Raw genomic sequence first — 24,816 nt, forward strand, 5'->3', positions numbered from 1 at the left:
CGCAGCCCCAGGGTCAGGCTCAGGCCCTGCTCAGAGCTCGGTGACGTGCACGGCAGGTGAGGGAAGTGGGCCTGGCCGGAGGCGACGCAGGTGGCAGCGGCGGCACAGCAGGTGGCCCTCCAGCGGGTAGCAGCGGCGTCCATCCTCCCCGCTCAGCTGCAGCCCGCAGTCCTAGGGAAGAACACAGCCCCAACTCCGAATGAGTGGGGAAGGGGGTCGGGGCTGGCCACAGGGTGGGGGCAGGTCGGTAGGGCTCTGCACAGCTTCAGGACTCAGGCTTTTACTCTTTGGGGGAGGGGTCAGGAGCCTCGTGTGGGACACACTGAACTGGACATTCTGCTTAGAGGAGGGACCAGGGAGGTGGCTGGGTGGCTGGATACAAGCCTGGAGCCTGAGAGAGAGGGCTGGGCAGTAGCTGGGGATGTCAGCAGACAAATGGGATGGCCTCAACACAATAGATTACACCTCCCGCGGAGTGCAGAGAGCTAGAGAAGAACCCAAAGGCTGAGCCACCGAGGCTTTAAGACAGAAGAGAGACCGCTGAGCCAAGGAGGTTTGAGGGGAAAATAAAGTGAAGAAAAGTAAAAATGAGTGGGCCTAAGGCCACAGTGACCAGTCAAGAATGAGGGGGTCAGCGTGCAGAAAGCTGCTGAGAGAAGTGTCTCCTGGATCCTGCCATGTGGGGGTCACTGGTGACCTTGGGAAGGGGGACTGATCAAATGACAGACCCCAGTAGCCTTAAGAGATAATGGAAGAGAAGAACCGGGCACACCAAGTAAACAAGCAGCTTTGTTTTCTGTCCCTCCTCTTACCCTTTTACCATTGCGGTATATTTTACAGGCTAATTTTTCTGTTTAACAAGTTACGTGATTGGTATCTGACCTCTGTAAGGCACTGGCCGGAAGTGTGAAGGGCAGCCATAGAGAGTGGGGCACTGGGAGAGACCAACTGGATGACTTTTTCCTTCCTTTTGCCGCCCACCCCACAGAGGCCCCTTTGGACACAGTCACTGCATCCGGGGCTGAAGCTTTGACTCCTGCCTCGGTCTCTGACACTTGTTACAGAAAGCCCCACACAAGTAATGGAGCTGGGCTGCTTCCATGGAACCTCATGGAACCTCACATCCCAGGTGTCCTCCCTGTTCTGCCACAGCCCCCCGACTGGGCCCTGCTACTAAATGCCACACCCCAGAGAAGGAGCCTAGAGACCTTAGTTCCTGCCCCAGGGTCTTCCCTGGGGACAGCAGTACGTCATCTCACAGGCTCTGGCTGCGAACCACCCACAGCTTGATTTGCTCCTTGACTCTCAGGTCTAGGTTAAGGTCAGCCTTAACCTAGGAACTGTGCTTAGTGGTCCCAAGGGGACACCACAGTGTCTAGGACAAAAGAACAGGATGCCCTGTTACTGTTGGAGGGGAAACCACGGCCCCTCGGCAGGCCACGATCCTCCTCTGTTCCCCCAGCAGGATTCTTGTTCCCACTGGGCCACTTGCCCCCAACAGGGCAACCTGGTACCAGATGGACCCTTGATGACTAAAGATTTCTCACTGACAGCCCCTCCTGCTCTTCCCTGGGGCTCTGAAACTCAACACTCTTCTTCTTCGTTTTGCTTCTACCTCCCCATTCACTCATTCTCAGTCCCACCTTATGGCTGCTTTGCCTTCATTCATCCCCCAAATGCTGGTGCTCCCTGGTTCACCCTGAGCCCCTTCTCCTTCCCCAATAGCTCTTCCTTGAAGACCCCAGTTACTACCCTGGCTTCAGTGGCCATCTACGTGCCTAGGATGCAACTCTCACTTCCGGCCATGACAACAACAAGGACTGGACTTCCCATCCCGCCTTTAACAACAAAGACTCAGGCCAATTCTATGAAACAAGGGCTTCTCAGACCCTGGACAACAGGCAAGGCAGGTCGGTGATCTCTCAGAGAAGAGAAACTAATGAGATGAGCCATACAATGGCCACAGGTTACTACCCGGAGAGATTTTCCAGGCTGCCAAAGAGGGCCCATCAGCCTCCATGAATTGAGAATTCGGGGAGGCCAAGGCAACCAGAAACCACAGGGCGGAGTATCAGAGAGGAGGGCGCTATACATGCTAATGACGCCCAAATCCCCCACCTGCTGCCAGTCTCTGAACTCCTAGCTGCCACCTGGACATCTCCATTCGGGTGTCTCCAGCTACCAAAACCGAGAGCATTTTATCCCCTCCTCCTCTCGCCCACACCTCCCAAACCCCAAACCCCCACATCCAGTCACTGACCAAATCCAGTAGCTCTTACTGCCTAATTATCACTAAACTCAATCTACCTCCCTGAACCAGTACCATAACCCTGACTCCACCAGCCTCCTCAGGGAACCCCAGCCCCGTCTCTCTTCTTCCATTCATTCTCTGCATAGCTAAGTGTCCTTTCTAAAATCCAAATGCCATCATGTCATCCGTTTTGATCATTCTCCATTGCCCTAGGATAAGCCCACACTCTTTAGCTCACGTGGCCTTTTGTCCCCAGCTCCTACCAACTTCTCCAGTGGCACAAAACAACACACTCACCTTCACACATAAGCACATTCTGCCTGACTGCCTGGAAATGCCCTTCTTACTGCCTCCTTTGCTAACTCTTATTCATCTTTCAAATCTTAGCTTGAATGTCACCTCTTCCAGAATGCCTTCCTTGATTTTCCAAGGTCTCCTATGTGCTCTGAAAACTCCCCTTGATAGCAATGATGACCCTGTGTAGATACTGCCCGAGTACTGGTCACTCCCACGGGAGTAGGGACCATCTTTCTTCTACATACATACACAGCACTCCACACACTGTAACTCAATAAATATTTGGATGAAAAACGGGCTGAGAGAGAACATGTCTTGAGGAGAGGGCTCACTGGGGGATGACAGGTAGAGTGGGAAGGAACCATAAGAGATGGGCTCACAGAACACCTAGAGAGGAGCCCCAGTGGATGGGAACCGCCCCAGCCTCCAGCCTTCCAGGAGTGCCAGGCTCACCTCACAGTGATAACATTCCACGTGGTAGTCTCTGTCCATGGACACCACACGGATGGTTGTCTCACAGCCCTGGAGGAAGAGATGGGGTTTGCAAACCATAAGCAAGCTGCGGGTCTGAGTGTGGGGGCACACACCTACACCTTGTGCTCTTGTCATGGCAGACATGCATTCACGCCCATGTAAGCATCGACATCGGGGATTCCGTGGGGCCAGAATGGGCACCAGTAGATGCACACGAATGGATGTGAGTGTGCCTTAGGCATCCTCCCATGGCCACAGCCAACAGCATGCACACATGTCCATGAGAGCCACCACACAGGTGTCAATCTACAGGTACATGTTCTTTTCAGTTCTCTGGAGTCAGGAAAGACCAGAGCCTGTCCTGCTTCCTCAGCCTGGGACAGAACCAGTAGAAGACCCAGTGCCTGAGAGAGCTGCCCCACCCAAGGATATCTCCTGCACAGACCACGCCCTCGTCCCCTCCGCTCCCCACCACCTCTGTCTGCAGAGCTAATAGACCCAGGGAGCAGTCCTTCCATTAATGAGCAATGGAACCAAGGGCAGCAGTGGGGCAGCCAAGCAGCAAGGGCCACCGTTTCCCTCTAACTCATGCAGGGACACAACACCCCACAGCATGGGCACCACACACATCCCGCAGCCTTGAGGGAAATGGGGCAGGAGCATGTGCTCGTCCCTCTCACAGGGGCCCGAGAGCTGAGGTTGACCCAGGCAGAACTGCACAGAGGCTGGGCTGGGCCAAGCACCTGCTCATCCCTAGGTAAGTGGTTCCTACCTGTGCAGGGAGGATAGGACGGGCACAGGAGGCACATTTTGGTGCAAAAACCCTGCAGAATAAAGAAAACCAGAAGTGACCAACGAAGTGACCAGAAGCCAAAGGCACAAGGGCAGGGCACCCACAGTAGCCCCACGACGTGGCCTGAGCATCAGCCCTCTTTCCTTGTATGGACATGTTGAGGTGGGAGCAGTTTCTGCCACACCTTTTATTTGTCCCCTCAATTCACCTCCACTCCATCGCCTCCTCCAGAACGGCTTTGAGTTCTGCCCTGCCCTCTCCCTTGTGCTTCCTGCATGTTCCCTGCCCCCTAACATCAAAGTTTGGGGCACCCTCTAGCTGAGACACCTGCAAAGCCTGGCTCCATGCTGGGTACCAGGAACCTATATCAGGCAGCAACCCCATGCAAAGCAGCAGCACAGGACCAGAGCTCCGAGGGCTGAGCCTGGAGTCACAGCAAGAGAGAATAAATTGGCTGCTCACATGAGTACCGGACAGGCAAGGAAAAGACTCTGCAGAGATCCCAAGCCCCCATCCCATGCAGAAGAGGCCTGGCCTGGCCCTGGGAACAGAGGTATAGATGCTAGGTGGCGCAGCCTGGAGAGTCCCCACCACTAGGAGGAGGGGAGCAGCAGGCAAAGGCAGGGAAAGCAAAGAAATGGCTGGTGGCTAAACCATCCAACAGAGAGCGCTCAAGGCAGGGATCCGTGCCCTGACCCAACCACTGAGCACACAAGGGGAGGCTGGAAGTGAAAAGGCCAAGAAGGGAGGACACGGACAGGCAGGCCAGAAAAATGCTTCCAAGGGAGGCAGATTAAAACAGCGAGAGTCACACCTGCTCCACACACTGGCTACTCACGTGTGATAGTCTCTGACACAGTAGATGTTGCTGTCCACGTCCACAGTGAAGGGCACCCCGTCAAGGCACTCATTGCACACAGAGCACCGGAAGCAGCCTGGGTGGTAGGACTTCCCGAGGGCCTGGAGGATCTGGGGGTGGGAGGCACTGAAGGGTCAGTGCAGGTGGAAGGCTCAGCACAGCCCCCGGAATAGGCTCTGGCTCTGAGCCCCTGGCAGGTCTGCAACAGGTGAAAAGGGTGGGGTCCTAAGTCTGCCCATGTCAGAGGGGTTCCGGGAGGCTGGGGGAGGTTCTCACCATCTCCATGATGAGGTGTCCACACACGCTACACTTGTCAGCCGTTTGCTGGAACCCGGAGTACTGGGAGGGGACACAGGATCCAGGATGTTATGTGACAACAGGGGCACTTACTGCCCAGCCAGCACCTGTCTCCTGGCCTCAGGTTTCCATGTGAATCGAAAGGAGGGTCCCACCCCTGCTCCTACCCGTGGCACAGCCAGGGCACAGCTTTGACTCACCAGGAAGTCCTCCTGGCAGTACACTTTCTCGCCCACATTGTAGAACGCCTTCCCACGCAGTCGTCTCCCTGCAAGGACGAGGTTGGACAGGGGGGTCCTTGGGCCACGGGGAACCCGGGTTGGGCTCCCTGCTGCCATTTCTCAGCACCCTCCTCCAACAGATGAGACGTGGATTACGGACAAATTTTTAAATTTCCCTTTAATGTTATTATTATCCTTATACCAATTAATATATTTTTTAATTAAACAGAACATGTTGTCAACAGAACTATTGTAAAAGCAAATATACAAAGAACTTATGTCGAGTGTAAATGGATGTTCTAATTTTTTTTTTTATCACATTCACTTTAATTAAACTGAAAGCAGAATTTCAGAATGAATTTCCCTTGTTCCATGAACATCAGAAGTACAAATCTCATCAGGTACAGAAGAAGCCCAATGTGAAAGAGGCGTCCTTGTCAAAATAGCTGCCCCAACAGCATTCCCATGAGAATCAGGAGAAAGACACAGCGCCTAACTAGGAACCAGAGGGCACCTCCTCCACTCGATGAAGGGCATCCATGAAATCCCACAGCTGACACCAGACGTAATGGTGAAATAGTACATGCTTTTCCCCTTAGGATTTAACATTGGCCCTAGATGATGCAAGACGACGAATGGAAAAAGAAAAAAAGGTTGGGAAGGAAAGAGTAAGACTATTTTTAAACACAGATGACATGACTGTGTTATGGAGAAAATCATAAGGAATCTATGAAAAAAATACTAGAAGAAGTGACTTTATCAAGGTTGTAGAATAGATGGTCACTAAATAAAACCCAAATATATTTTTATTCTAGCAACAAATGATTGGAAAATAAACTTTTTAAAAAATTACACTTACAATCGTATAAAAAAAAAACCATAAATACTAAGAGATAAGTTTAATGAAAGATGTGTCTGACCTTACTCTGCAAAACCAAACACTGCTAAGATAAATTTTAAAAGACCTACATAAATCGATATACTACTGCTGGAAGACAGTTCTCCACGGGGTCTCTCACTTTCCTGCGCATCTTACAGACGGCTGGCAGCTTTCATTCTGGATTATCTTTCCAAGGATGTTTGTGGAGCAAACTGTTTAGAAGACAGAGATAGCATCTCCCTCTGAAGCAGAGGGCGGGGTTTGTTGGCTGTCCACTATAATAAAGATGCGTTCCTCCAGGACAAGGGTCAAATAGCTTTGCTGGCAGCCCATTATAAAATACTGGAGTTCCCTAAACTCAGGGTTTCTCAACCCTGACACACACCCACTGTGTGTGCAGCATCCACCTAGGCCATGCCATGTCATCCGTGTAACTAGGGAGGGCGAACTGATGCAAATGTGGCATTCGTGCGGCTTGTGGTGCTGTGAATCTCTGCCCAGGAGGCTCATGTCTTCTTCAGTCAGTATCTGTGAAATGGTGGCCGGCTAACCTGTCCGCTTGCAACTGCGGAAAAATCTGACAGCCATCTTCATGGCTTCAAGTGTTCTGATATCAGTTCTCCCCAGACCGATCTATACCTTCAACGTCATCCAATCAAGAGTCCGGCACTTACTTTTTTCTGTGTGGAAACTGATGTGCCAATTTTAATATTTATATAAAAACACAAAGAACATAGAATAGCCAGAATAATCTTGAAAAAGATCAACAAAGCGGGAAGACTTACACTACCTCCTATTTTAAGACTTACAGTAGTCAAGACAGTATAATATTGGGATGAGGAGAGACGAAAAGATTAGTGGAACAAAACAGAGTTCAAAAACAGACCCATAAATGTTTGAACAAACACACAAGCGGGAAAGCAAAGTCTTCTTAGCCCATGGTGCTGGAACAACTGGATATCCGCATGGAAAAATAATAAAACACAATTTGTTACTTCATACTATATACAAAAATTAATATAAAATGGGTTATCAACCTCAAAATGAAAAATTAAAGCTTCTAGAAGAAAACATAGGAGACTATCCTCATGACTTAAAGGGGGAAAAAAATTTTTAAGTCACAGAAAATAATCATAAAACAAAAATTTGACAAATTTGATTTCATCAAAACTTACAATTTATCAAAAAATATATCATTGAAAATATTTTTTAAAATCACACTAGGAAAAAATATTCATAGCATATGTGTGAAAAGAACTTGTACTCAAAATATATTTTTTCCTACAACTAAATAATAAAAACAAATAACTCCCAATTAAAAACTGGGCAAAACTCTTGAACAGATTTCACAAAAGAAGATATAAATGGCCAAGAAGAAAACAACAAGGTGCTCAACCTCATTAGCCATTAGAAAAATACAAATTAAAACCACAACGAGGTACCACTTCGCACCCATTAGAATGGCTAAAATTAAAAAGACCAAAATACCAATTGTTGGCGAATATATAGAATAATGCAACTCTCTCATATCTCTAACAGGAGTAGAAATTGGTATAAGCCTTTTGGAAAACAGTTCAGCAGTTTCTTATGAAGTTAAACATACACTTAGCCTATGACCCAGAAATTCCACTTCTTGGAATTTACCCAAGAGAAATGATAACATTTGTCCACAAATGACCTGTACAAGAATGTTCGCAGCACAATCTAGTATTGACCAACAGTTAAATGGATAAACAAATTGTGGTATATTCAAACAACAGAATCCTACTCAGCAATAAAAAAGACTGAACTACTGATGTATGTAACAGCATGGACTAAAAGGAAAAAAAGACATGTTTATATGAAACTCTAGGACAGACAAAACTAATGTATGGTGGTAGAAATCAGAACACTGGTTAGGTAGATATGATGGTGGAGCATATGGGGAACAAGGGCACGACAGAAGTTTCTAAGGTGTTTAAAATATTCTATATCTTTGTTAGGGACATGAGTTATATAAATATATACACTTATCCAAAATCTTTTAACAATACATTTAAGATCTATTCACTGTATTATATGTAAATTGTACTCAATTAAAAACAAAAACAAAGATAAACCTAGAACACCTTGTGCCAGGGTAAAGAAGTGCTCAAAGAATAGTGGGGACGTGGCAAAGGACACAGGAGCCAAATGGAAGGGACTTCCTCTGGCCAAAGTTGAGACAATTTGTGCATTGAAAAGAATATGTGACATACTGCAGTACAATGCATCGATAAAAGTCCATGAGCATATAAGAATATTCATAAAAGGAAAAAAAATATTTCCCCCTTTTAAGTTTAAATTTTTCCTTAATAGAAAGCTTTCGAACATTCCCTGGGGAAATGCACCTGCAACACAGACTTCATTGAATTCCCACAGGCAGACTTCCACCATTGAAAATTACAAAACGAAAGAGAAAACAAGGCATCATGACCAAGAGTGAAGAGAAACAATAAACAATAGAAATAGGACTTCGAAAGACATCAGATACTGGGATTATTAGATACAAAATACATAATAAGTATGTTTAATATGCTAACAAAATAAAAATGGCTAAAACATGAGACTACGAAGATTTCTTGGACAGGACATTAAAAGTAACAACTATAAACGAAAAAGATAAATTGGGCTTTATTAAGAATTTCTTTTCATCAGAAGACTTCATTTAGGATAAAGGAAGAATATGTTTGTGAAGGAATTTACAACACATATATCCAACAAAGAACTTTTATGCAAGATGCGTAAAGGACGACAAACAAGAAAAAGTCAAAACCACCCAATTTAGAAATGGGCAAAAGAATTCAACAGGCACTTTACGAAGGCATTCGAATGGCCAACGAACACGTGAAAAGGCGGATGAGTCATCACTACTCATCAGGGAAATTCAAATTAAAATTACATTAATACCATTCCCCCATGAGAAAGAAGAAAAACTGCAATTCTCATACATTGCCAATGAGATTATAAATTGGTTCATCTACTCTGGTAAACTGCTCAGCAGCATATATTAAAGTGACACAAATGCTACTCCATGACTCAGCAACTCCACTGCCGGAGAAATAAGTATAAATGTCCATCAACATACTTGTAAACAAATGCTTGTAACAGTTTTATTTACGATCACCAAACTATGGAAACGGCTCAAGAGTCCATGTAAAGGTGACTCAGAAGGGGCATAAGGGAACCTTCTGGGGTAATGAAAATGTTCTACACTTTGATCTGAGTAGTGATTACAGGGGCATGTAGATATGCAAAAATGTATCAAGCTATAATACATCTAAGATTAGTACTTGACACTCTTTATGTATCAAAATCTTGATAAAAAGCAAGAGATTTTCAAAAATGTTGAGGAATATTTGAAAAGAAGAACCAAAGAGAATTTCTAGAAATAAAAAAGAAATCCAATTGCTGAAATAAAAAAACTCAATGTAAGAAGAGTTCAAAAGGAAGTTAAACACAGCTGAAGAAGAAAACCAGTGATCTGGATTCCAGATTCTGGAAGACAGAGCTGAAGAAATTAAACATAATGCAGTAAAGAGAGACAGAAATGGGTAACGTGGAGAGCCTAACAGAATGAGAAAGCCTAATATTTCTAATTTGAATTCTAGAATAATAGAGAGAATAAGCAAAAAGCAAGTATCTGTCTACCCTTGCACCAATACCCTTGTACCAAGAAATTAAATAATGTTAACTATACAATACGTACTGATACCTGGTTGGAAAGTTCTCCCAACTTGCTCTCCTTCAAGATAGTCTTGACTATTCTTAGCCTTTTATGCTTTCATTTAAATTTTAGAATTAGCTTGTCGAATTCATGAAAACATGCTTAATTGGATTTCTAATGCATTATAGATCGATTTGGAAAAAAACTGACATCTCTACACTACTAAACATATCCATGCATGAATATGGTATATTTATTTTTCTTGTCTTACTGCAATGACTAGGACCTCCAGTACAACGCTAAATAGAAGACATAATTGCAGGCATCACTGTCTTTTCCTCATTTAAAGATCCATTTTTCTTGTACTTTGCCATTGAGTATGATATTCGCATAGCTTTTTAGTCTCCAACTGTTATCAGATTTAGAAGTTCCCTTAAATCCTAGTTTGCTAAGAATTTTCATCATACATTTATTGCAGCATTATTCACAAGAGCCAAAATATGGAAGCAATTTAAGTGTCCATCTATAGATGAATGGATAAAGACAGTGTGGTACATACATATAACATATTACACAGCAGTAAGAAAAGAAGGAAATCTTGTCATTTGTAACAACATGGGTGCACCTAGAGGGTATTATGCTAAGTGAAATAAGTCAGACAGAAAGACAAATATCATATGATTTTACTTGTATGTGTAACAAAACGAAACAAACAGTAAACAGAAACTGCCTCAGTTTTGTTCACAGCTGCCGCTGGTAGGTAAGCACAGCATGTAAAAAGCAGACTGCCAGCAAATTCGCCAGTGGTAAATCATGGGGAAGCAACTGGCTACAAAAGCCACTCGCAAGAGTACGTGCTCGATTGGAGAGATAAAGAAATCTCATTACAGACCTGGTACCTTGGCACACCCTGAAATTGGACATTCTCCGTAAATCCGCTGAACTTGATTCGCAAACTCCCCTTCCAGTATCTGGTGTCAAAAAATGCTCAGGACTTCAAAATAGATCTGCCCTTCCAGGCTGCAGCTATCGGTGCTTTGCAGGAGGCAAGTGAGACCTATCTGGTTGGCCTTTCTGAAGGCACCAATCTGTGTACGATTCATGCCAAACGTGTAACAACTATGCCAAAAGACACCCAGCGAACACACCGCCTATGTGGAGAACGCGCTTAAGAATCCACTATGATGGGAAACGTTTCATGCTTAAGAAAAAATTTTCTCATGTTACTGGTAGTTCTGAACGTTAGGTATTTTTTTTACATAGAGTCAAAAAGTACCTAAGTATAAGACTAAAAGTGGAAACATAGACAGAAATCAGGTACTGACAGTGTTTCCATTTTCATTTGTGTGTGAATTTTTAATATAAATTCAGAGACATAAAGCATTAATGCAAATCAATGTTTCAGTGAACAAGTTTCAGTCCTTCAACTTTATGATGATTATTTAAAAAACTTGTTAAATTTTTCTGGATAATGCCAGCGGCTGGATTTTTTTAATGAGTAAATTTCTTATTGACGGCAAAAAACAAAACAAACCAACAAAAAAGACTTATAGATACAGAGAACAAACTGAAGGTTGCCAGAGGGGTAGGGGGAAGGGTAAAAAAGGTAAAGGGGAATAGAAGGTACAGACTTCCAGTTATTAAAAAAAATAAGTCACAGGGATGTAATGTACAGCACAGGGAATATAACAGTCAATAATGTAATAACTTTGCACAGTGACAGATGATTAATAGACTTATCATGGTGATCACATGGTAAGGTACATAAATGTCGAATCACTAGATTGTACATCTGAAACTAATATTGTATGCCAATTATATTTTAATAGAATTTTTTTTTTTAAAAGAGAAAAACAGTAGTGTATGCTTGTTAAGACATGGAAGTGTCTTCTAGAAATTGCTAAAAAATACTCTGCGGTTTGCCTCTTGGGAATGGGACCAGTATCAGAAAGATAAATGTTTTTCTGCTGTTGCAAAAACAGCTTCTCAGAATGATCTGACTTAATACTGTGCATGTATTATACCTTCATAAAACAAAATATTAAAATGTTTAGTGTAATAAATGAAAGATGTTTTCTTTAGGGCAAAGCCTGAAAGGACAGTAGGAAAATCAAGAGTGCAGATTTATTAGGTTGGTTGGATTATATTTACTTTTTTCTTTTTATAACTTAGTCTAGGCTCACTTATAACATTTATAGTTTAAACTGTGTATAAAATTAGGACAAAAAATAAATTGCAGGGAAAAGAAATATTAGCCCCATGTCCATGCAGGCAGAAGGCACAGCACCCCAGGCAGCCAGGAGACATCGCACCCTGCACAGCACAGAGGCTCCAGAGCTGAGGGACAGCGGGGCAACCTCTCCCTATGGCCAGCAAAAAGCTCCCTCCTGGCTCCACGCCTCCCTGCCCAGGGCCCAGCAGATCTTCCCAGGGGCCTGGGCCACTTGAGCAGGTCAGGCCCAGAGAGAAAGGGGCCACAACTTAGCCTCCTCCACACTCATGCCTGGGCCAGAGCTGGGTGCTCCATCAGCCTGGGACATAGATACAAGGAGGTCCTTGGTGCAAGAGGTACCAGGAAGAGGTTACGTACCACAGGAGTCACAGGTGAAACAGTCGGTGTGATACAGGCTCCCCATTGCCTGGCACGCTTGCCTTGCTCCATAGATGCCAAGCCCACACTTGATGCAAATGCCTGTGGGAGGAGAGGCAGGAGAGAACAGTGGTTAGCTCCATAACTGTGGGGTTGAATGGACATAATCCATCTCCCAGTCCCAGTGCTGCCCACCCACCTGATTGTGGGCAAGTGAACTTCCCTAGCCCTTCATCACATGGTTACTAATGGCTAATACGTGGACAATAAGGGTACCCACTACTTAGGGTTTGTTGCTGTTGTTGTTTAGCAGAGCATCTGGCACGGAGCTAACTGATGCCATCCTCACCATCAAAATCACTATAACATGTTTATACCTAGAAAGTCATTCTGAGCCCCTTTGCCCAGGACCTGCTCTTGGATTAAGGGAAAAATCCTTCCTTCTGTCTATGAACCAAAAAGAATGAAGACCCACAGGCACGGCCAGGGCGGAGTCACTGACCCTCGCCAGCTGTACCATTAGGTTCATGTGCTGTGATGGCCTGCCACATGCCCCGCACATGCAGGTGCCAGAGACTCTGCAATGCACCAGTCAAGTCCCTGCCCTTGAGGAGCCTGTATGCCAATGGAGGGAGACAGACAACAACAGGTAAATAATATCTCAGGAGGAAGCAAGTACTACGGAGAAAAATAAGGCTGACTGAAAATATGTCTGAGTGTGTGATTTTTAAATAGGGTGGTCTGAGAAGGCACTAGTAACCATGTGATATTTGAGCAAAGGTCTTAAGAAATAAGGGAAGGAAGTTACTATGCAGGCATCTGGCATTACTGGTTGCAATCTGGACCACCCCTGGCAGCACAGGGTGGGGTGCCCAGTAGGAAGGGGAGGGGTGTTAAGGAGGGGGTGACCAGCAATGCCAAGGCAAAGCCTAGCACTAGCCCTAGGGGACTCCCTGTCCATCCCTCCTGGAGATGCAGCCCATAGGTAGCCAGCCCAGGCATCAGAAGTCCCATTCTGAGTTACCCAGGGTGTCCCAGGCCCCAAAGGGCATGAAGATGCACTCCACCTGCCCTCTGGACCCGAAATCGTCTGGCTGCTCTAGGATACGCTGCACTCACTCTCTCTGTTGCTTTCTACCAGGTCTCTCTTAACATTTAACCATGGTCAAGTCTCCTCAACCTTAAAAAACTCCTCCCTCCCCATCAGGCATCCCATTTTCCCCTTTCCCTCGATCCAGAAAGCAAGCTTAGTCCACATTCGATCATTTCCTAACTACGAATCCATGGACTTCCTGTTCTGATCTTGCTAGAAGCGGGGAGGACTTCTCTTTGGTTTCCAGGCTATGACCTGCACCTGGCTTTCTGGTTCTTCTCCCATCCCAGCTCTGGTGGGGATTCCCCTACTCTGTCCTGGGTCACCCAGACCTCGTCTCCCACGGGCAAGGAGGGCTGGTTCATTTTCCCTCAAACCCAGGCAGGAATGTAAAGGTGGCTGGTGGGGACCCAAGTGAATGCAGAAGAGAGCCGTGGCCACCAAAGTCGCAGCCATGCCTCGGCTCCACGAACGGCTACTGGCTGAGAATGCAGGCCCAGCACTGCTAAAGATTCTAATTTTTCAAGGAAAGCTAGATATAGATCTAGGTTTGTATGTGAAATCTTTCCACACTGAAATTAATTGCTAACAAATGTTTTGAAAATGCAGAAGCTAAACACACCATGTCTGCAGGTCTCCCTGGTCAGTCCCATGCCCTCTTAACTGCTCCCTGCTGCCGAAGGCTCCACCCCAACCCAGACCTCTCTCCTGAGTCACTGCTCCACCTCCCAGATGGCCCTCCAACCACTCTACGTCCAGAACAGAAGTCCAGGGTCCCCACACAAATGTTCTTGCCTCTGGGCTTCTACTCAGGAAATGGCACGTCTGCAGAGCCAGGTTTCCGAGAACATCCAGGTCTACCCTCTCTCTCACCTCCAACTCCACATCTCGGCTGCTATGTTCCCTAACCTTAACTTCACTGCCCCCACCCCCACCATTCCCAAGGGCCTGACTCAACATTATCAATTCGCATCCCAATAGTTATTTCAACAGCCTCCTCGTTGTGTCCCAGCCTGACCCCCAAAACCCCAGGCCCCAAATTGCAGCCAAACTTATCTTTCTAAGTGAAAATGATCCACTCTCACACCCTCGCTCTTGTCCATCTACTTTGAAAACCTGACCGTGTCACTTCTCTAAGTTACTGGACTACATGGTAAAAAGAACAGAAGTTGGCTGCCTGTGGGAAGGACAGGAAGAGAATGAGCTATGAACTTGCATCGTTGGGTTTTGGTTGTTTGATGTCTTCTGAAATATGTGCTTGTACCACTTTTTAAAAAATGCACTAAAAAAGGAGAATTAGGAGTATTAAGTACCTTGGAAATTCAGGGAGCAGAATTCAAGGAGAGTCAACTCCACCTGTGAAATATAGCATTGGGATCCAAACCAATAAGGCCTGGCGGACACCCTCTGGGGCTGGGGCTGGGGAGTTGCTAGGGTCCTGAGCGAGAGCTGGGGCAGCCCAGTGAGAGGAGACAGTGAGAGCAGATGGCTGAGGGGAGATCAGAGGCAGATAAGCAAAGATGATGCCAACTAGACACTGGGATGAGAAGATGAAAGGGCCAATGAGACCTTGTGGCCATGTAGCTTTGGGGGTTTTTGTTTTCAATGAAAGACCCTCATCCATATTTATAACTAAAGGAAACGGGCCAGTAGAAAGAGGAAAGCTGAAGCTGGATGGAAAAAGTAGAGTTGGAGATGGAAGGACCCTTGGCCTCAGATCTTGACGTGGACTTGAGAGCCTGCAGGAACAGGAAGCCACTAGGGGAGACAGCAACTCCTGACCTCAATTTTCTCAGCGAAGGAGTAAGGGCAGGGCCGGAGGAGAGAGGAAAAGGGAAGGAAAGAGGGCACTGACCGAGGCTTAGGGTGACACGTGGCGCCAAGAAGACTAGGGACCATCACTCTGCCCTCCCGCCCCTGGCATAAAGCAGAAAAGGGGGTTTTGGCATTGACTTGGAGTCAAGGTTCTGCAGGGCAGACGGCAACTAGAAGAATCGGAGGTCTTGGTGAGACACAAGCTGCAGTCAGAACAGAAGACTCTTGAAGGGCAGCAAGAACAGGGCGTGGCTCTGGGCGCGAGTGGCTGAAGAGAAGGCAGAGAGGTCACCAAAGTTAAAGAGGTTCCTGAGGCTGTTGGCGGGCTAATGACTGAGGAACTTGGTGAGGAGAGATGGGAAAGTTTCAAAACATCAATGAATGGCAGAGGGAGCAGGAGGTCAGCTGGTGTCAGGGCCAAGCAGAGGAAGGGATGGCACAGAGAGGAAGAGGATGAGGTTCGTCAGAGATCACTTGAGCTCAGGCTACCTGCAGACTTCCTCTGCAAAATTGGGTACTGTTCAGGTTACATGGTATGAAATTGCCACTTTTATAGTTCCAAAAGGTCAAATAGCAGTAAAATTTCAGCATATCAGCAGTTCAAGCAAATAGTGGCCCACATTTTTTTAAATCAGGAAAATGTTACCTCAATCTGGCTTCTCTTGAAAAATCCAGATCTATCATTGCTCACCTCCCCCTCCCACATGGCTTCAGAGGGTGGAAATGACAACCAGCTCCCTTTAGAGAGGATGACCCATGGCCGACTATGGTCTTGTGTGCCCCTTCACTTCTGCCATTACCTGCCTGGGTCTGGCCTCCTCAGCTTCACACAAAAATTCGGGAGTAGCTGTGGAGGCCCAGAGAACTCAGCCTGCCCAGGTTCTGCAGTGTGTGGCGACAGGAAAATGAACAGCATCCCCTGGGGAGAGCAGTGGAAAGTCTTCCTCTTCAGAAGACAGCCCCAGCTTCTGCTCCTGGCACCTGCCTGGCATGAGAGGCAACAGCTTCCTAACTCATCTCTCTGATCCCAGGATGCTCCCAGGGCAGGAGACCGCAGCCACACTACAAATGTTCCCTGATGCTCCCAGATGAGCCTGAAACTCTCCAGCGTTCCCCGTCCCAAAGGCAGGCAGACCCTTTGACCCACACACTCCCTCGACCACCTGATCCCTTCTGGACTGCAACCCTGAGGAACTTAGTGGAATTATTCACATCCTTACTTGCCTCCTTTTGCCCACATTCTTCCCTCTCCCTGGAATGCCCCGTCTGGCTGTCACATACAGCCTCCTCCTCTCTCAAGATCCAGTTCAGGGCGGTCCTGAGCTACTAGCTAGAATGAATGCAAGAAATATACAAACCCCAGGACAGCCTCAGTCCCAGGCAGGAAAACCACCAGTTCTTTCCAAAGCCAGGTGCCTCAATCTTCCTGCTTATCAGTTAGAAAGGGAGAGAAGCCCCCTCCCTAGGCTTCCTCTCGGAACCTCAAGTCCTAAGAGTTGTCCAAAGGCCTTACAGGGATTACGGAGCCAGGGTGAGACTGGGAAATAAAGTCTATCAGAGACTGGTGGGCTTTGCCAATGCTGTCAAGCAGAGTTTTCTTCCCACACACACCGCACAGCCCAGAGCGAGGGCAGCCCAGTGTGACTAGTTTAAATCGGGAAAATGTTACCTCAATCTGGCTTCGGGGGTCGAGGGGGGGTTCCCCCTCCCTCACACACTCTACCGCCCGCAGCTACCACCACCGAAGCCTCAAGTCAGGCAGGGTCCGGTGGTACCTGGGCCGCTCCACCTGCCTGCTCCAGTCCACATCCCATACTGCGGGGGGAAGGGGCAACACCGGGAGGGCCGGGTCCCTACACAACTTCGGCCAACCGCTGGTTACAAAGCATCAAGCAGGATGAGCAAAGGCAAGTGCCAAGGGTTAAGAAGAAATTACCCGGAAATGGTTTGTTCTGCCTATGAACATGAGTTTTTCTCCCAGTGAGGCACAGGGCATCAACTCACTTTCCCAGAACCCCTTCTCCGGCCGGGAGACCTAGAGGCGAGAGCGGCGGCTCACGCTCACGCCCCCTCTGAGAAAACCCGCCGCCGGCTCCCCTTTCTCATCCCAGCGCCCCGACAACGCCCAGCCCCGGCCCCCCGAGCTGTCCTCGGCCGAGCCCGCCGCCACCCGCTCACCGAAGTAGTCCCGCGGCGTGCGCGCCTCCAGCGCCCGCTCCAGCTCGCGGGTCAGCGCCTCCAGGCGCCGCTCGGCCGCGCTCGGGCCGCCCTCTCGGCCCGCGGGCAGCTGGAGCGAAGGCAGAGGGAAGGGGGCCGGCCCGGCAGGCTCCGGGGTGCGCGCGGGCGCGGGGCCGGCGCCGGGCATGAGCAGGTCGGCGTAGGCGCCGGCCGAGCCGCGGGAGCCGAGGCTGGACACGCTGGAGCGGGCGCTGCCCACCGACGGCGGCCCGGGGCCGGGACGCGGGTCCGAGCGGCCGGAGCGCGGGCTGCCGTGGCGCTGGTCGTAGCCCAGGCTGATGCCGCTGGAGCGGGCGCTGCCGCCGCCGCCGCCGCCGCCGTCGGAGCCCGCCAGGCTGGCCCGCGGGCTGCCCGCCGGCTGCGCGCTGAGCTCGGGAGCCGCCGCGCGCCGCGGGCCGCGCTCCCCACGGCTCGGTCCGTCCGCCCCGGCCTCGGGGCCGCCGCCGCCGCCCTTCCCGCGGCGGCCCAGCGCCGGCGCCGCCTCGTCTCCGGGCCCGGGCCGCGGCACGCGCCGACCCCGGCCCGGAGAGTCGCCGCCGGGCTGCAGCTCCCGCAGGGCCAGCCCGGCCAGGAGCAGGGCCGCCTCGTCCGCGGCCGCCCGGGAGCGCTGCATGGCCCGGCCCGCCGGCCCTCGCGCGTCACCTCCGCCTCGGCTTCCCGCCGCCGCTCCGACCGCGCCGCCGCATCGTCCGCCCGAACCCGGAGCCCGCCCCGGGACCCCTGGGCGCGGGGCGGGGCGGGGCCGGCGCCGGGCCGGGGTCGCTCCGGCGGCCACGCGCGGTCCGGGGGCCGCGGCGCTCCGCTCAGCGGCGCGCGCGGCGGAGGAATGTGCGCTGGGCGCGCGGGGCCGCGCCCCCTCCTCCCGCGGCCGCGCGGGGGCGGAGGGACTCCTTTGTGGGGGCAGGAATGCGAGGAAGGAGACGGCGCTGCGGCCTCTGGAATGCGGGGGAGTGGCGGCGCCGCCGGGACCGTGGAGGGGCGCGGAGGCCGGGCCCGGACGTCGCGCGTCCTGCTCCGAGCTGGCCCTCGCGTGCTGCAGCTGCGGGCGGTGGCTGTCGTCGTGCGCCCGGCCCGTCGGGCCTCTGGAAGGATCCCGGAGTCCTGCGAGCTGAGCTAGAGGCGGCTCCCCAGTCCGGGCCGGAGAAGCAGGAGCTGCTGGCAAATGTGTCTCACGTCCTCCCCCATCTTACTTCCCAGCGCCGCCACACTTTCGGGCTCTTGGCCGGACAAGTTGAGCCTTGGGGTGAAGCGCTGCGCCCGCTCCAGGACTCTGGAGAACACTGTGCATCTGGCGCACATGCGTCCCCAGTACCTCGTGGGACCCGGCGACCCCCAGCCAGTCCCTGGCCCACGTGGCTGCGCACTGGGTTCAGGAGCTCTGGGGTGGAAGGCGCCTAGTGCTAGGAGCCTGGTTTGGTTAGAGACTGGTCCTTGCGCCCTATGTGCAGGTCCCCGAGGCCAGGCCAGTCCTGAAGCAGATCTCAGGCTAAGCCAGTGGGCTGGTGAGCCTCAGCTATGACCACCACATGCAATCACCAAAAGGTAGGAGGACCGCCCGTTTTCCAGCACCTGCCCTCAGGATCTTGGGTGAAGAGGAAGATGCTCCCGAAAACACTTGCGCTGCCACGGGTCCTGAGATGAGGTGGGCCTTATGGACCACGGCGGGGTCGGGGGGAGGTGACTAGGGCTTTGTCCCCCAAAACACAAACTACAAAGCCCTTGTCATACATTTCAAACAGCCTGTAGGGAAGAAAAGCGAACCATTATCTGTCTCCTGGTGGATCCAAGAGAACAACCTTGAGTGAACTGAGTTTTCTCTTTTCCAGTCCCAGTCTCCCCGTCCGCCCCTGGCCCCCTGAAAATTCCAGCAAGGCAACCACAGTGTCCCAGGAAGCTGGGAGCCTGGATGAGGAATTGTCCTGGCGCCAAATGACCAGGGCGTCTGGCCTGAACATCGCTGAGGAGCCTGCTGTGGCCCATTCTCAGCTGGCAGTGGAACAGTGTCTGACCCAGCAGCTCCTCTCTAGGGCCTCTCCGAGCTGGCAGAATTCCAAGCCCCCACCCACCCATGCTCAGGGGGAAGGGGGCAGGCACAGGTGGAGGCAAGCATTTTGGGGAGCAAATATCCAGAGGAGCCATCTCATGAAAAAGGACCTTCCATTCTGAGAGGAAAAACAGATCAAGAGTGAAATGTCACATTTCACATTTTCTACCATTTAAAAATGGAAACATTGACAAGACTGGTGAAATTTGCATATGTTTTACTGGTAGGGGTACAATGGTACAACATGTCAGGAAGAGCAATTTGGTGCTATTACATAGAGCCTCACAAACAAAAACATTCTTGTAAGCAGTAGTACTCCAAGAATCTACACTAGGGAAGTAATCCAAAATACAGATAATGTAAGCACAAAAATGTTTCTCATATTATTAATGTAATCTATAAAGTCCTAGGACCTCTAGCCTCTGAGAAGGAACTCAGAGGGAGCTCTGTGCCCTCAAAGGTAGTTCTTAAGTAACTGTTCCATCCCCACCTGCCCCATTTAGAGCTTCCGAGATTTAGACACTGTATTGGAGTCCCAGTCAGCTAAAATGCATTACTCACATTAATAGTAACAAATAACAACAACAAAAACCCACAACCAGAAACAACCAAAAGGGTTTGCTTTCTCCATCTCAGCCATCTTATTTGGAGCTGTTCCACACCTAAGACGGAAAGATGGTGGCCACAAAGAAGTTGGTCAACTTTAGGCTCCACCTCATTATGAAAAGTGGAGAGTATTGCTGGGGTACGAGCAGACTTTGAAGATGATTGGACAAAGCAAAGCGAGGCAAGTCATCTCAGTAATATCTACCCAGCCCAGAGGAAATCTGAAATAGAGTACCACACCATGTTGGTCAAAACTGGTGTCCATTACTACAGTGCAGTAATACTGAATTGGGCACAGTGTGTAGAAAATACTCCAGGGTTTGCACGCTGCCTCTCATTGATCCAGGTGATTCTGATATTGTCAGAAGCATAACAGACTGGTGAAGAGTAAATCATGCAAAATTTTTCTTCAGTAAAATTGGCCAGAACTTGTTTAAATAAAATATAAATAAATAAATAAATAAATAGATAGATAGATAGATAAAATGTTCGCTGTTCAACATTAGAACAAAGTACTTCCATGAAGTGAAAAATACATTAAGTGATTTATAAATATATTAAAAATATTTAATGGTGTGGGAAACTATTGTCATGCTAAATGGAAACAAAGTAGTATTCAAAATTGCGTGGTCTCTTCTATATATTACCTGAATGTGTCCCAGACTCCATCTTCTTTCGTAACCACTGTGTTGGCTCTTTCTGTCTCAAAACCACAACAGGGGAAAAGGAAAAGAACAAGGGCTGACTCATGGGGTTTGAAACATTATTCATGGACTTACCACCCAGCCTCCACTGACACATTCTCTGTCCTCCACTGATGTTCTCTGTGCTCACCTCTCTCTGACCTTTTTCTTCCTGGGTCCAGTGGTGTGCAGGTAAATGTTTAACAACTAGTGCTCTAGGAGAGACTTGTACAAATCAGGAATCCTCATTTACAGCATTTGTGATACCATCATGATCAGTTTCGAACTATCAATATGGTGTCATTGAACAGAGTCGGGAAGAAATGGGTAGCTGGCTCCAACTACCACTGCCTGGGTCCCACTGTTGGAAGAGTTTCACAACAGAATTGCTAGGCCTCTAGATCATCCTCTCAGGTTAACCAGAATCTTCCCTTTGTCTAGGAAAATGGACATACTCGAAGGCAGGAACACAACATATTCAATATAATCTCACACTAAGTCTTGAACTACCATCTTTTCTTCGAAGGCCTCAGAGGCTAATCTTACCCAAACTCCATCCACACTAATGGTGATTTTTTAGAGAGATCCCCCTGAATCTCTCCTTATAACCTAGTTCCCATCAGACCCCCTTATTTGTCTGTATTGCTTGGACCCCAACTATGGACACGATTCAGGGTTCTTCCCACAGTCCTGGGATACACTCAGATGTCAGTGAAACGTGGCTATATAACTTGGGTTTACTAGAGAAGGGGGAGAGCACGCAAACTCCATATGGAGAAATTGCTTAGATCCATACTTCTCTCCTCTCAGCGACAGGAAGTCTTCACCCTTATCATTTTTCCTGGAGAAAGCAGCAGGAATCGTTCCCCTGAAGCACATTTTGTACCTCTGCCAACTCAAATCCTGGGGGCTGGCCATCCCATACACAAACAGCACCAGGCCCAGGATGTATGTTCTGTCTGATCCACTGGGAGGCCGTCTACTGGAAGTTGTGCCCAAGGGGATTTTTCCATCTCCTCTCCTCTGCAGCCTAGCTCTTTCAACCAGATTGGGTCCACCAACTTTCCTTGGTCCGGATATCCTTAGGTCTCTCTGAGGGCACAGAAGTTTCAAAGCATTGACAGCTGAAGCCGTGGACAGCTTGGTTCCCTGATGTAAGAATTAGGGTTCACCAGGGAGCAAGTGGCCATCTTGAAAGGATCTTCACTTTCTTGCCCTAAAGACCTGATCTCGCCCTCAGGAATGGGAATTTATGCACAAACTTTGTATGAGGAAGACCTCAGCCAGTCTGCAGCATTATGGGGGAAGAGCTATTTGGGGATGCCCAGATTCCTAGTTTGGGTAACACATTTTTGAGCTGCAGGTTGGTGTTGATGAGTTTGTGATGCCGGAAGCTACCGCTGAGACCAACTGGGAAGCTTGGCAGCACACAGGATGTGAGTCCTCAGATCCCCATCTCACCACCTATTGCTGCCATGAGATGAGAAGTTGGGTTTCCTTGCACACCAGCCCTAATGTCTTAAGGCTTTCAAAGGTTCCCATCTAGGCTGGCAAAGTTGGCAAGGTTTCCCAAGAAGTGCAGTACAGTGCAGTGCAGAGTAGGGATGTTTATAGAATGAGTGGCATAGTACGCACAACGCTCACATTTTTCTAAAGATTGACTGATTGATCTCCTGAAAACCAAATACATTGTTGAAGATTTCTAAAGTAAAGCCTGAGGACATTCTTGGCACACTTTACATTTTAGTACAATTTTTGCTCAGTCTTTCAGCAAAACTTCCGGAAATATTATTTTATCAAGAGATAATTGTCTTCAAAATACAACCAAAGTGCACAGCAGCATCATAGCCCTATAGTTCAAAACTTAGTTGATTCGGTGAGAGCAGTTCAAACGTTTCCCAAGTAAGCTTTTGGCTGGATTTTAAATTAGATGCAGGAGGGTCCTTGTGTGCAGAATGCAGTGTATTCCCAGTATGAAAGTGTCTATAAAAATACTTCTCTAAATATATCCTCCTACAAAATGGTCAAAGGAGATTCCAGACCTCAGGAGCACTGCTGCTGCATGCAAATAGGCTTCTGCCACCTCTACAAGTCCCAATAACTAGAAACACCTACAAACATTTTTCTCCTGATTTTTTACTTTCCACTTTCTATACATTAAAAAGGGCTAGTGGGAGGCTTAAATTTGCCCATCCCATAGGCAAGTCCACTTCAGACATCTGTGCCATCAATGGGCAATTTTGGGGAACAGGTGAACCAAATCATTTCTGGAAGCTTATAATTAATCTACTGGAAATAACTTGGCTGTCTTAATTCTCTGAAGGCTCAAATGAAAGAGAATTCTTCCTAAGTCACAGCCTAGCAACAAGAATGAGTAAAGCTGACTTCATCAATGTTAGATCCAGGAATCACTGTAACACTTTCTCATGCCAAATTATACTTTTAATAATCTTTATTGCCTGACTTCAATCATATAGTCAATACAAAACTTGAAAAAGTTACATAGGCACAAAAGGAAAATACACACCATATATATACACATATATATATCTCCACTTTAATTATAAAAGTTTTCTGTTGGCTAGTACAATAAACAATGTATATAGGCTCGACCTAAATGTTAATTTTTGCTTTTTTTCTTCCTGTATATTTTGTGGAAGCATCCCTAATATTCTGAGAATAAGGACACTGTCCTACATAAGAACATTATCATACCTAAGAAAATAATTCCATTATCACCTATTCCATTTTCAAATTTCCAAATGTCACGAGAATTGTTATTTTGCACTTCAAGTTCTAGAATGACCCACATTCTGTACTTGTTTCCTCTTAATGTTTAATTTGTTCCTCTACTCCGATATTTCCTGTCAGGTGGAAATTAAGTCTAGATGCTGGATTAGATTCAGGCTAACATTTTTTGCCTACGTGCTGTTGTATTCTTTATCTTATCAGGAAAAATGTATAAGGTTGTCCCACTAGTGGTTAGGTTTGATCTAGTGACAGACATTAGTCCATTGTCTGGGTTAATTTTTTTCCCTTTGCAAGTCATCTGTAAAGCAACATTTCGAGTACTGTACGAATTCTGTTCTTCAGCAGCCTTTTACTAAAGATTTTGGCATCCACTGATGATCTTTGCCTAATCAGTTAAGCGTTCGGTTTCTATATTAAAACACTGAATCTTCATGATACAACTGAAGAATTCTTTCATTTGAGCCTTCAGTATACAGATTCTTTGGGACCATGGACTTCAGTCACCAGACTGCTCCCAATATGGTTGGAAGATGGTTTGCCAGGCTGTATTTCTGGCTGGAGCTGCAGAGGAAACACCCTTGATAAGCCTTGTTCCCAGCTCCTTCATTGAAGAGACAACTCATGTGGGAAAACCATAAATACAAGGTCTCCCCTATAGTCAGACCTACCTTGTTGATAAACTCTGATTTTATAAAAACAGGTAGAAAATGAACAGAATTTGCTAGAAAAAGTAGTAGTAATTGTTGAAAAGATGAAAACCATTGGCCTGCCAGAACAGAAAAACCTCTACAGATCACACTGGCACACTTTTTGCCATGTATATTCGAAATGGCAAAGAAAACAAAAGAATATATATAAAATGCCAGAAACACATTGTTGACAATTGTGTCTAAAAAGACAGGGTGAGATTTTAAGGAATGAAGAAAAGTTCAAACTTCAAATTTCTGGAGACATTTTCAGAATTCAAAATTTCAAAATTGAAAATGATTACCAGTTAACCAAAACTTATTTTGGGGGTGACATTCCAAGGTATTTCACTTTTATCTGTTACATAGTTCTATAATCTAAAAAGATTTTTTTTTCTGGAGGAAAATGAAACGCCCTCTAAAAATCTAAAGGCAAAGTGAACCTCACAGGCTCAGAGTTGTGAGTGGGGATCTTCCAAATGCTGTATTGGAAAGCTGGAAGTCAGTCAATCTGGAGGCATGAAGCAGCATGCTCCTGAGAGCCTTCTTGTTC

The 24,816-nt window shown here is 47.7% G+C and overlaps 1 protein-coding gene and 1 long non-coding RNA gene across 5 annotated transcripts in view; both read right to left on the reverse strand.

Annotated features, from left to right (window-relative positions):
* The window catches only part of WTIP (WT1 interacting protein), a 25,782-nt gene extending 7,591 nt beyond the window's left edge, over nucleotides 1-18,191 (reverse strand). The window contains exons 1-8 of one of the 4 annotated variants that reach the window (XM_039888563.1): nucleotides 17,434-18,178; nucleotides 12,348-12,449; nucleotides 5,172-5,239; nucleotides 4,951-5,013; nucleotides 4,654-4,784; nucleotides 3,795-3,846; nucleotides 3,002-3,070; nucleotides 1-171 (exon numbers count right to left, since the gene is read on the reverse strand). In XM_039888563.1, coding sequence (XP_039744497.1) covers nucleotides 31-171; nucleotides 3,002-3,070; nucleotides 3,795-3,846; nucleotides 4,654-4,784; nucleotides 4,951-5,013; nucleotides 5,172-5,239; nucleotides 12,348-12,449; nucleotides 17,434-18,106 — 1,299 coding nt within the window. In that variant the 5' untranslated portion in view covers nucleotides 18,107-18,178 and the 3' untranslated portion in view covers nucleotides 1-30. Of the gene's footprint in view, nucleotides 172-3,001; nucleotides 3,071-3,794; nucleotides 3,847-4,653; nucleotides 4,874-4,950; nucleotides 5,014-5,171; nucleotides 5,240-12,347; nucleotides 12,450-17,433 lie in introns of all 4 variants that reach the window. The other 3 variants (XM_039888564.1, XM_039888565.1, XM_039888562.1) reach the window with 3 other exon arrangements.
* Nucleotides 12,463-17,423, reverse strand: LOC120622846 (uncharacterized). The gene is made up of 3 exons (XR_005658571.1): nucleotides 16,056-17,423; nucleotides 14,754-14,796; nucleotides 12,463-14,617 (listed from the first exon to the last, which is right to left on the reverse strand). It is a non-coding gene; the product is annotated as an uncharacterized LOC120622846 (long non-coding RNA).
* Nucleotides 18,192-24,816: the final 6,625 nt, after the last annotated feature.

Source organism: Pteropus medius, unplaced genomic scaffold (genome assembly GCF_902729225.1).
Source record: "Pteropus medius unplaced genomic scaffold, Ma_sr-lr_union100, whole genome shotgun sequence".
Taxonomy (NCBI): Eukaryota; Metazoa; Chordata; class Mammalia; order Chiroptera; family Pteropodidae; genus Pteropus; species Pteropus medius.